Genomic DNA, 10,586 nt, shown 5'->3' with positions numbered 1-10,586 from the left:
GGGTATCGTCTTCCTCCGCCTGAGATCAGAGATATTGTAGATGCCCCACCAGTCCCGGCACTATCATTTTCACCACAAAGGGATAAGATATTGTTTCTCAAGCGGAGAGCATTGCCCCCGCTGGCAGATCTAGCTAGACCAGAGGAGAAGCTTGCAGGTGTTCGAATCGATGGATACTGCAACACCAGAAGCAGAATGTCATTCTACACTGGTTTAGGAATCCATCAGTTATTGCCTGATGGTACGTTGAGTCCAGAGAAAGAGATCACTGGCATTCCAGATGGCGGTAAGATTAACTTTGTCACATGGTCTAATGACGGTAAGCATCTGGCTTTCAGCATCCGGGTCGATGAGCACGGAAACAGTAGTAAGCCAGTTGTATGGGTAGCTGACATTGAGACTGGAGTTGCTAGGCCATTGTTTAATTCGCAAGATATTCATCTCAATGCGATTTTTGAGAGTTTTGTTTGGATTGATAATTCCACTTTGTTGGTGAGCACAATCCCTTCTTCTCGTGGTGACCCACCAAAGAAACCTTTGGTTCCATCTGGTCCCAAAACTCTGTCAAACGAGAAGAAGAATGTTGTCCAAGTTAGAACATTCCAAGATTTGCTTAAGGATGAGTATGACGCTGATTTATTCGACTACTATGCCACATCACAACTGGTATTGACTTCTCTGGATGGTACAGTGAAGGAAGTAGGGGAACCTGCAGTGTATACATCGTTAGACCCTTCCACAGACCATAAGTACTTGTTAGTATCATCACTTCATAGGCCATATTCCTTCATTGTACCTTGTGGTAGATTTCCAAAGAAGGTGGAAGTCTGGACATCTGATGGTAGATTTGTAAGACAGCTATGTGACTTGCCCCTAGCTGAAGATATCCCCATTGCCTCCAATAGTGTGCGGAAAGGAATGCGTTCAATAAACTGGCGAGCAGACAAGCCTTCAACCCTCTACTGGTAAATATTTAAGATTCAAAGTGATTCACATGTAGAACACGTTTCAAAATGGGATCTGAAATTGACTACTTTACAACTCTCTGAGATATGTAGGGCAGAAACACAAGATGGAGGTGATGCCAAAGTGGAAGTTTCACCGCGTGATATAGTTTATATGCAGTCTGCGGAACCACTGGCAGGAGAAGAACCAGAAGTGTTACACAAGCTCGATCTTCGTTATGGGTAAACTGACTATTAACGCCATCTTATCAATAAACTGACTAACTTCATCAAAGCATTCTATGTCCTAACATGTATCCGATTTCAATTCTACAGAGGGATTTCCTGGTGCGATGATACATTAGCTCTGGTTTATGAATCATGGTATAAAACACGACGGACAAGGACATGGGTTATCTCTCCTGGATCTAGCGATGTCAGTCCACGCATCTTGTTTGATAGATCATCGGAAGATGTGTATTCAGACCCTGGCTCAACCATGCTGAGGAGAACTGCTGCTGGAACATATGTAATAGCAAAGATAAAGAAGGAAAATGATGAAGGCACTTATGTCTTACTGAACGGAAGTGGGGCTACACCACAAGGAAATGTACCCTTCCTTGACTTGTTTGACATGTAAGCCCTAGCAGACAATGACTTCTTATTTCTTGCTTCTCGTGTTTTTATTGCCTTCATGCAGTAATAAACTGGGAATGTTCTGTACAATATCTATCTAGAAATACAGGCAACAAAGAACGAATCTGGGAGAGTGACAAGGAAAAGTATTTCGAGACAGTTGTTGCCTTGATGTCTGACCAGAAAGAAGGGGACTTAAGAATGGAGGAGCTGAAAGTCCTGACATCAAAGGAGTCTAAAACTGAAAACACCCAATATTCTCTCCAACTTTGGCCTGATAGGAAAGTGCAACAGATTACAAACTTTCCTCATCCGTATCCGCAGTTGGCGTCATTACAGAAAGAGATGATCAGGTACCAACGAAAAGACGGAGTTCAACTTACTGCAACACTATACCTACCACCAGGCTATGATCCATCAAAAGACGGTCCTCTTCCTTGTCTGTTTTGGTCTTATCCTGGTGAATTTAAGAGCAAAGATGCTGCTAGTCAAGTCCGTGGCTCTCCAAATGAATTTGCAGGCATTGGTTCAACTTCGGCCCTTCTTTGGCTTGCTAGAAGGTATCAAACATTTTCCAATTCTATGCTTGGTTAGCAATGATACTGTTTCTTGTTGTTTCATTGTCCTGGAGTCTATATCATCGAGCTTGATGATCGAGTGTTACCTGATACCATCTGGATTCTTATGCACTGTGCAGGTTTGCTATATTATCTGGACCTACCATACCTATAATTGGTGAAGGTGATGAAGAGGCTAATGACAGGTACGGTGATATCTACTTTCAAAAAGCTGGTAGCTAAAACATGGCAACCTGTGTCATTTTCATGGTAAAGGTTTGCTGTCAACATAAAAACTAATTAAATGGGAACCAGTGACACCAAACCACTCAAGTTTTAGATGTGAGATGTGCTTGAGATTGACTGTTTCTAATGTGAACTACTAAACAACATTCTCAGCTACGTAGAGCAATTGGTTGCAAGTGCCGAGGCTGCTGTAGAGGAAGTCGTCAGGCGTGGAGTAAGCATTGCTTGATCTTAATTCCATCTTCTCGCTACTCTATAAAACCACAACAGTTTTGAAACTTACTGTTTTGTCCTTCTTTTTCCAAGGTGGCTCATCCAAGCAAAATTGCTGTTGGGGGACACTCCTATGGAGCGTTTATGACAGCAAATCTTCTTGCTCATGCTCCTCATCTTTTCTCCTGCGGAATAGCTCGATCTGGCGCTTACAACAGAACACTCACGCCCTTTGGTTTCCAGGTGACATGGCCAATTGTCTTCGTCTCATTGTCTGCATTGGGATAATTATTGACTTATCTGTGGTTAACCTTTAACTATGCCTGTAAATTTTCAGAACGAGGACCGAACTCTGTGGGAAGCTACTAATGTCTATGTAGAGATGAGCCCATTCATGTCTGCTAATAAAATCAAGAAGCCAATCTTGCTCATTCATGGCGAAGAAGACAATAACCCAGGAACTCTAACAATGCAGGTTATGAGTTGAATAGAAATCACCCGAAAATATTAGATTCCAACCCACACCAATTTTCTCTCTCTAACTAGTTTCCTTTCTCATACATTGTGTAACAGTCAGACCGATTCTTCAATGCACTAAAAGGTCACGGTGCTCTTTGCCGTCTTGTTGTTCTTCCTCACGAGAGCCACGGGTACTCAGCACGGGAAAGCATTATGCACGTACTCTGGGAAACCGACCGTTGGCTTCAAAAATACTGCGTTCCAAACACAGCAGATGCGGATACAAGTCCTGACCAGTCGAAAGAAGGCTCGGATACTGCAGACAAAGTAGCGGCAGGCACAGGTGGTGGTAATCCCGAGTTTGGTGAGCACGAAGATCACTACAAGCTCAGGAGATCACTTCTCTGGTAAACTGTCTCACCAATCCCGAAAGAAAAACAAACTGCAAGATTTTCTCACATTCGATTAAGCTGATTCAGGTTTTTCGAATTGTTGGTTATGATTTTTACAGAGTTCCAAAGGTGCTTTTATTTGGCTACATACAGCATTCGGATGCACTTGCAGAAGCAGAGAACAACAAAGAAATTGGCAGAAGCAACACAAACTATTTTTTTCAGAGAACATTGTCATTCAAAATAATAATATGAAAAAAGAAGTTTTTGATACATGTATACACTCTCTGTCAAGTGCAATACTTCCATCTAATAAGTTTCAACAATATTATTCACCTTTTGTAATAATCTCAAACAGCAAAACAAAACAAGAGAAGAGATTACGTCTGAGTCAACATCACATTTGAATTTGTTTATAACTGACTTTTCCCAGATTTATTTCTTAAGAAACCCAAACAAAAAAAATCCAAAAAAACAGAAATCAAAATCATCAGGAACCAGTTAAGGAGCGTGGCTGTATTACTACTCTTGGGCAGCAATGACACTGATCTCACCTCTCTCAAGCAAGTCATAGAAAGCTCTGGTTTTCCTCTGTTCGTTCCAATGGTGCATCTTCCAGAGACCACCAGCAGCTAAACCGAGTGCCATACCGATAATTAACTCCTTGACAACACTAGGACCCTTCAATGTCGCATGCGCAACCTTGTGTCCTGCCATTCTCTTCTTTCTTTCTTTCTTTCTCTCAACCTACCAAAACGTTACAGCATAACAGCCAAGCTCAAAACATGCATGAATCACAGTAGTAATGTAACTTTCACTAAACAAAAGTTAGAAATGTAATTTAACTAGCAATTCATATGAGACTAACAATTTGGTTCTTTCTTTAATCAAAACCGTTTATTTTTCTCAATGGACATATAATAAACCTATGCATTAGATATGAGCTACATGTATAGAGATGATACATATTAAACCAACTGTCAAAGGGGCAGTTGGTGATTTGTTTGATCGGGAGAGATGAAAAGCTTGGATTCAATGTCAATGAAAAAAATTAGCATTCTCCTCCAGCCTAATCGATCAAATATATTCTCAGGAACTACTAAATATGATAAACTTTTTTAAAAAGGAATCTGGATTCCGATCACTTATTAGATCGTCGCAATAAAGAAGAGGAATCAATTTGAAATCAGAAAATCACTCATCATTATTCGATGAGAAGACGAATCTAGAATACAAACCAAAAATATTAAAAAAAAAAAGGTAACAGAGGGAGAGAGATTAATTAATTTTAAGGATTTACCAAGTCGGAGTGTGGGAGGTAGACGAACGACGACCGTAACGAACGAATGAAGCGGAGGATTCTCAGGTGCTGAGAGGAGGAAAACACACTTATTGATAAACTCAGTTTGAAGGATCCTGATCCAGCTTATTAATTGGGCTAACATCTGATCACGGCCCATTAATTTTTTCTTTTCTTTTTTTTTTTTTTTTTTTAAATAAGAGTTTTCTTTTTCCATTTCCCAACTTGTCATCTTTTGCATCATATATTCAAAAGTTCAAAACACCTAAATGCAGATGATAAAAGAAAGCAAATAATTCTTCCTTTTTATTATTATAATAATATAAGTTACGATATTTATCCTAAGTATTGATTTACTACTACTAATCTATGAATTCTCTAATATTTACATGTATTAATTTCAAGGAAGATTTAAAAAGAGTAAAAAAAAAAAGGAATTATGATAATACTACAGTCTACGCTATATAGAAATTAGAAAACGTGTATTTTTCTTGTTGGAGGAATGGAAAAATATCAAGGTCGAGCTACAATTGAGGAAGTAGAATGTACAACTCTAATCTAGACTATTCAATCAACCTGGACGTTGGGATATCGCTCGGTCGTATTCGAAGATGATAATGAATTGGTGAATAGAATCCTCAATACCCATGAATCATATCCACGATTACAGCATTATTTGGAGACAATACGGAGCTGGTGCCACAAGTTTAATGCCATACAGTTTACCTTTCACCATCGAGAACAGAACATTTGCGCAGATTTACTTGCTAAAACAACACTTATTAGTCTTCAAATGTATAATATACTAGGTGTCAGCTCATGCTATGCGTGAGTTCTTACATAATCGCTATTCTATTTTGAAAAAATAATATAAATTAACATGTTATTATTATTTTGTTTTTTCGGTATACATCAAAATTTAAAGACTATGTAGTTTGAATTTAAATAAAGTAAAGAAATCAAAATTTCTTTCGATGATAATATATTTAACATATATTTTTGTAGTTGTAGTCATGATTCAAAATCATTGTGATATACATTTTCATAAAATTTATTTTGTGGTGTTAGCTATGCATAATTTTTTTTATTTATTTATGGTGATAGCTTAAAGAGATTTAAAATGTTTCAATTTAGAAAAAATCAAAATAATAACTGTAGGTTTGCAGTGTCTCATACATATATAACTAAGTGAGTCTAACCACAGATTATTAGACTAATAGTTTAAAAAAAAACAGCAACTATTTTATTAGGTTATTATCTTAAAGTCTTTAATTGTCTTTGGACTTTGATTTATATGAAATGATAATGTTTCATATAGAAAAAACTAATTAAACTATATATCATATATTACATTATCATATTCAAATAAACTGAAACTTTTATTAAGTTAAGATATCATTGGTTAAATCAAGGAAAAATAATGATATTGTAGAATTTATAAAATTATGTGAGATTTGAAATATGAGGCCATGAGGTTTATAGTGAGATATATGTTTTTATTTTAATAGATAATACAGAAATCGATATATCAAAGGTAACTATTTGAGAATTACAAAAGTGCAATTAAATGCATACTAATACAATTTTAACATGTATTAAATTAAATTTATTGAGAACACTACTATGATATTATTATGGGAGTTACAAACAAACTTTTATACCTTTCCAACTCCTAAAATTTGAACCCATTTAATTTAAAAGTGAGTGTTGGTGGGTTCATAATTTGATTCAAAAGTATAATATGTTACACATTGATCCTTTAAAAAGAATATGAACATCTAATTCTCAAATAAACTTGATTTTTTTTTTGTTAAAACCAACATATGTGAATTTAAATTTAACTATAGAAATTTAAAAATAAATATGAATAGATTAGAAAGGCAAGAAATATAAATGAATATTTTATTTTTATATAAATAAAATAAAAATTGAAAACAATGTTAAATATATATAATATTTTCTAAATTAAAATATAGAATAATAAGAACAATGTAAAATATAATTTATGTAGTCTCTAAAATTAAAATTTATCATTCAAAATTTACAATGATATTTCATTTGTTTTTTGTAACTCATACAACAAAAATAAGAACTCGAAAAAAAAAAAAAAACAGAAAATGATTTGAGGTATTGTGGAAGAGAATGAGAGAAGTGGAAGAGAATGACAGAAGTGGAAGAGAATGAGAGAATGTAAAAATGAGAAAGTAAAAGAATGTCAATATGAGATAATGAGAGAATGCTTATTTACATGATAAGAATTGATGAAAGTTACATTTAGAATTATGGAGTTATAATAATAATTTATTGTGTTTGATTAAAATTGAGTGGTGGAATATGATTAATGCATAATTTATTTAATTTTCAGTTAAAATATTACTTTAATGTATGAGTTAAATGTTTTGTGTTAATTGGATCTTAAATATTGTTTAATGCTTTCACAAAAAAAAAACAAAAAAATATTAGAAAGCATTAAATGAAAATCAACCAATAAAGAGAGACCAAAACCTTACTTTTATGTATATGATTAATGAAAGAAAATATTATATGATTGTAAAACATGTAAAAATTAAGGTTTATAAAATTACATAAAGGCTTAATTATAATCATGTATTTAAATTATTTCATTTCTCATCCAAGATATGGTTTTTATTATGATAGTTTCTTTTATTATAAAATAGTGTGTGTTTTTTTCACTTTAAAGAATGAAAAGACAAATTAAATAAAATGTAAGAAAAATGTGTAAATTAGATATATCAAATATCAGTTATTTATTAGTAAATGTTATAATATTACATTCTGTATCATATATATAATATGAGATTTTATTATAAAATAATCTGATTCTGTTTGACAAAAAAACTTAAGATATAAAAATGGTTTTAAAAATATATGTCAATTATATAAGACTAAGAAGAGAAGTGTGATTATCTAGAATTAAAAATGATAGAAATTTGGTTTTAAAAAATAAAATGAAAATAAAAGATGACAGGTATCATATAAAAAAATGTCAAATGTCGCAATATGAGTAAAAAGTTAGAAAAAAACCTTCTCAAAAGTTAAAAAAAACATTTTCAATATTATATAAGATATCATTCTTGTCAAGAGTTTTTCTGTAAACTATGATTATGCTTATGCTTCTTACTAAAGTTATTGAAAGGAAAAAAAAAAAAAAATTAGAAAACGTGTGTCGGTGTGTGATATTTTCCGGAAGTTAAAACAAAGAGTGTGAAGTGAATGGCACCCACCAAACCAAACTGATCCATCTTTTCAGCTTTAACCCAATTGGTTGAATTTATAAGCTTCAACCGAAACTTGCAACAAAAAAGAGTTCTAGCATTAAAGGTAAAGAAAACACAAAGCAAGTAGGACACAACAACTTTTACAACACTTTCATAATAATTAAAAATATATATATATATATATATATATATATCGCACACTTTTTCCCATAATAAGGTTAAGGTGGTCCTCGCCGCACCCAATTTATTTCTCTCCCTAACCCCGTATTTTTCAAAAATATGTCGCCGTCGTGCTGCTGCGGCAAGCGCTCCGTCGCTCTCTTCTTCCTCTTCATTTCCGCCGTCCCCATAGCTTACCTCGTTTCCTTAGAGCGAGCCGTTCCTTCGACGCACGTCATCTCTTACCACAGCTCCGGCTTCCTCCGCGAGTGCGCCAAATGGGACGACGTTGGTCGGAGGTTCCTCGTTTCCTACATGGACGGAGGCGGCGGAATAGGCGAGCTCGTCGTTCCTTCTAATTCTGATTCCGAAGACGTTCTCGAGGAACTCACTTTGGTCAAAGACCTTGACCTCGCCGGCAACTCTTCCAACGGATTCGTTATCGACCGCCACAGAAACCGTCTCCTCCTCGCTGTCGCCGATTTGCTCGGAAATCGTTTCAGCGCTTTAGTTGCCTACGATTTGTCCACGTGGCGTCGTATCTTCCTCACAGTCCTTAGCAGCCACCACAGTAAGTAATTAAGCTCACTCCCTCTTTGCGTTTCTCCTCCGCCAACGATTCTTAACCGTCCGATGAATAGATTAGATTAGATTCAATCTGGTTGCATAAATGATAGTTTTGTTTTAAAATTGGAGCAATGTTGTAATGTAGGTAAAGAGATATCATACGCAGACGATGTAGCTGTTGATGCACAAGGCAATGCTTATGTCACTGATGCTAAAGGAGGTAAGATATGGCAAATTGATCTCAATGGTAAGCTTGTGTCCATCATTAGAAGCCCTCTCTTCGTTCCACCTGCCTCCTCCTGGTACCACTACTTCAACAACTTTGTCTCTCTTAACGGCATTGTTTATCACCCTGACGGCTTCCTTATCGTTATCCACACTTTCTCCGGTTCTTTGTTCAAAATCGATGTTACCAATTATGCTGATGTTAGCATGAGTCAAGTCACTGTCATTCACGTTTCTGGTGGCTCTTTGAGGTTCGGAGATGGCCTTGAGCTCTTGTCTCCTTCCAAGATTGTTGTTGCAGGTCCCATCTTTTTACTACTATAAACGTTTTTAAAGTCTACCATGACTTCAATGTATGTAGAGACATTACTTATTCAAGTATTTTTGTGTGTGTTGTGTTTTCAGGTAGCCCGTCTTCGAAACTTGTAGAGAGTTCAGACGGGTGGCGGACGGCTTCTGTGACAGGATGGTTCAGCAGCGGTATGGTTCATCGGTTAGTCTCCTCCGCTACTGTGAAGGAAGGAAGAGTTTATCTAAACCACATTGTTGGGTTTGGCTCTAAGAAGAGACACATACTTGTAGAAGCTGTATTTTAGTCTTAGATGCTCTGTTTTTTTTTGTGGTAATTATTCTTGAATTCTTGCTTATGAGTTATGACCTCTTTAAGATTCTACTAGAATCTGATTCTTTAATTATCCAATTTCTTTTCATCTATTAGATAATCATTCATTATCGTCTAATAACGATTTTGTTGAAGCCTTTGGAACTTGAAACTCGTTTCGGTTTCATATAAACGCATTAGATGACTACAAGAAAATTATGAATTTGGTATATAGATTAGTTGGAGTCCTCAATTTTGGTCGAGATCTTTTGACGCATATATAGACTATAGTACGTTTAATACAAAATTTGCATAATAAAACTTACAAAACAATGTGTTACTTACACTTTATTGTCACCTTCATCATCAACAACAACAACATTGGAAGTCGTAGGACTTGCACGTGGATTTCTTCTTCTACCTTGTTCGAAAAGCAAAACCATCCCAAACAACAAAGACCCTTTAACGATCCTAACCATACCAATCGTCACAACCATATAATATAACCACCAGTTCACAAAATCCAACGTACCCACATCAAAACTAACGTCAACGTTACCATCGATGGGCAATAACAACAACAACAATGCTCTTTTAGCCTCTGCCACACCAACCAAAGCCTCTACTTCATCTCGAAGCTTCCACCACCACAACGTCCCACAGCTAACGGCCAAAGCCACCCTCTCCACCAACGTCTCTTCTCTCCGTTGACCGTCTTCCCCTCCTAACAACGTGTTATCCACCACAGGTCTCACGATCACTCGGCACCACAGAAGCATCACCTCGTGAAGACCAAAGAAAAACACAAGCCTGCTCAAGAAATTGCGTTCGCTTCCGATGATTAAACCGTTGGAGATCGTTGTTTGGAGTCCTAAACCGACGGAGACTTGAACAAGGAAGAGTGTCACCCACGCGATGCTGACGTGTGGATAAAAAGCAATCGAACGTTTGGGGTCTGCAGCTGTGATCTTGGTGGTTAGGCCAAGAACTAGAGTGTAAACGCTTATTGATGAAACGACGACGTATACGATCGCCGGATTCGCGCCAA

The 10,586-nt window shown here is 36.2% G+C and overlaps 4 protein-coding genes across 5 annotated transcripts in view; 2 read left to right on the top strand and 2 right to left on the bottom strand.

The window, feature by feature from the left end:
• The window catches only part of LOC104793727 (probable glutamyl endopeptidase, chloroplastic), a 5,129-nt gene extending 1,272 nt beyond the window's left edge, over positions 1-3,857 (top strand). Inside the window, exons 3-12 of one of the 2 annotated variants that reach the window (XM_010520136.2) lie at positions 25-965; positions 1,059-1,187; positions 1,281-1,580; positions 1,682-2,140; positions 2,278-2,343; positions 2,537-2,597; positions 2,690-2,839; positions 2,934-3,071; positions 3,170-3,462; positions 3,567-3,857. In XM_010520136.2, the coding sequence (XP_010518438.1) occupies positions 25-965; positions 1,059-1,187; positions 1,281-1,580; positions 1,682-2,140; positions 2,278-2,343; positions 2,537-2,597; positions 2,690-2,839; positions 2,934-3,071; positions 3,170-3,462; position 3,567 (2,538 nt within the window). In that variant the 3' untranslated portion in view covers positions 3,568-3,857. The remainder of the gene's footprint in view (positions 1-24; positions 966-1,058; positions 1,188-1,280; positions 1,581-1,681; positions 2,141-2,277; positions 2,344-2,536; positions 2,598-2,689; positions 2,840-2,933; positions 3,072-3,169; positions 3,463-3,566) is intronic. The other variant, XM_010520135.2, reaches the window with a different exon arrangement.
• On the bottom strand, positions 3,756-4,828 carry LOC104793728 (probable cytochrome c oxidase subunit 5C-1). The gene is made up of 2 exons (XM_019226895.1): positions 4,748-4,828; positions 3,756-4,194 (listed from the first exon to the last, which is right to left on the bottom strand). The coding sequence occupies exon 2, from the start codon at positions 4,162-4,164 to the stop codon at positions 3,970-3,972; it is 195 nt and encodes a 64-aa protein (XP_019082440.1). The 5' UTR covers positions 4,165-4,194; positions 4,748-4,828; the 3' UTR covers positions 3,756-3,969.
• Positions 8,185-9,605, top strand: LOC104793726. The gene is made up of 3 exons (XM_010520134.2): positions 8,185-8,716; positions 8,858-9,238; positions 9,343-9,605. Exons 1-3 carry the CDS (start codon positions 8,266-8,268, stop codon positions 9,531-9,533), a joined length of 1,023 nt encoding a protein of 340 aa, XP_010518436.1. The 5' UTR covers positions 8,185-8,265; the 3' UTR covers positions 9,534-9,605.
• Positions 9,880-10,586, bottom strand: part of LOC104699495 — a 957-nt gene continuing 250 nt past the window's right edge. The window contains exon 2 of the mRNA XM_010414800.1: positions 9,880-10,584. Within this exon, the coding sequence (XP_010413102.1) occupies positions 9,880-10,584 (705 nt within the window). The remainder of the gene's footprint in view (positions 10,585-10,586) is intronic.

This window comes from Camelina sativa, chromosome 6 (assembly GCF_000633955.1).
Source record: "Camelina sativa cultivar DH55 chromosome 6, Cs, whole genome shotgun sequence".
NCBI lineage: Eukaryota > Viridiplantae > Streptophyta > Magnoliopsida > Brassicales > Brassicaceae > Camelina > Camelina sativa.
Note: the sequence above shows the minus strand (reverse complement) of the source record. Positions and strands in the feature narration are given on the sequence as shown.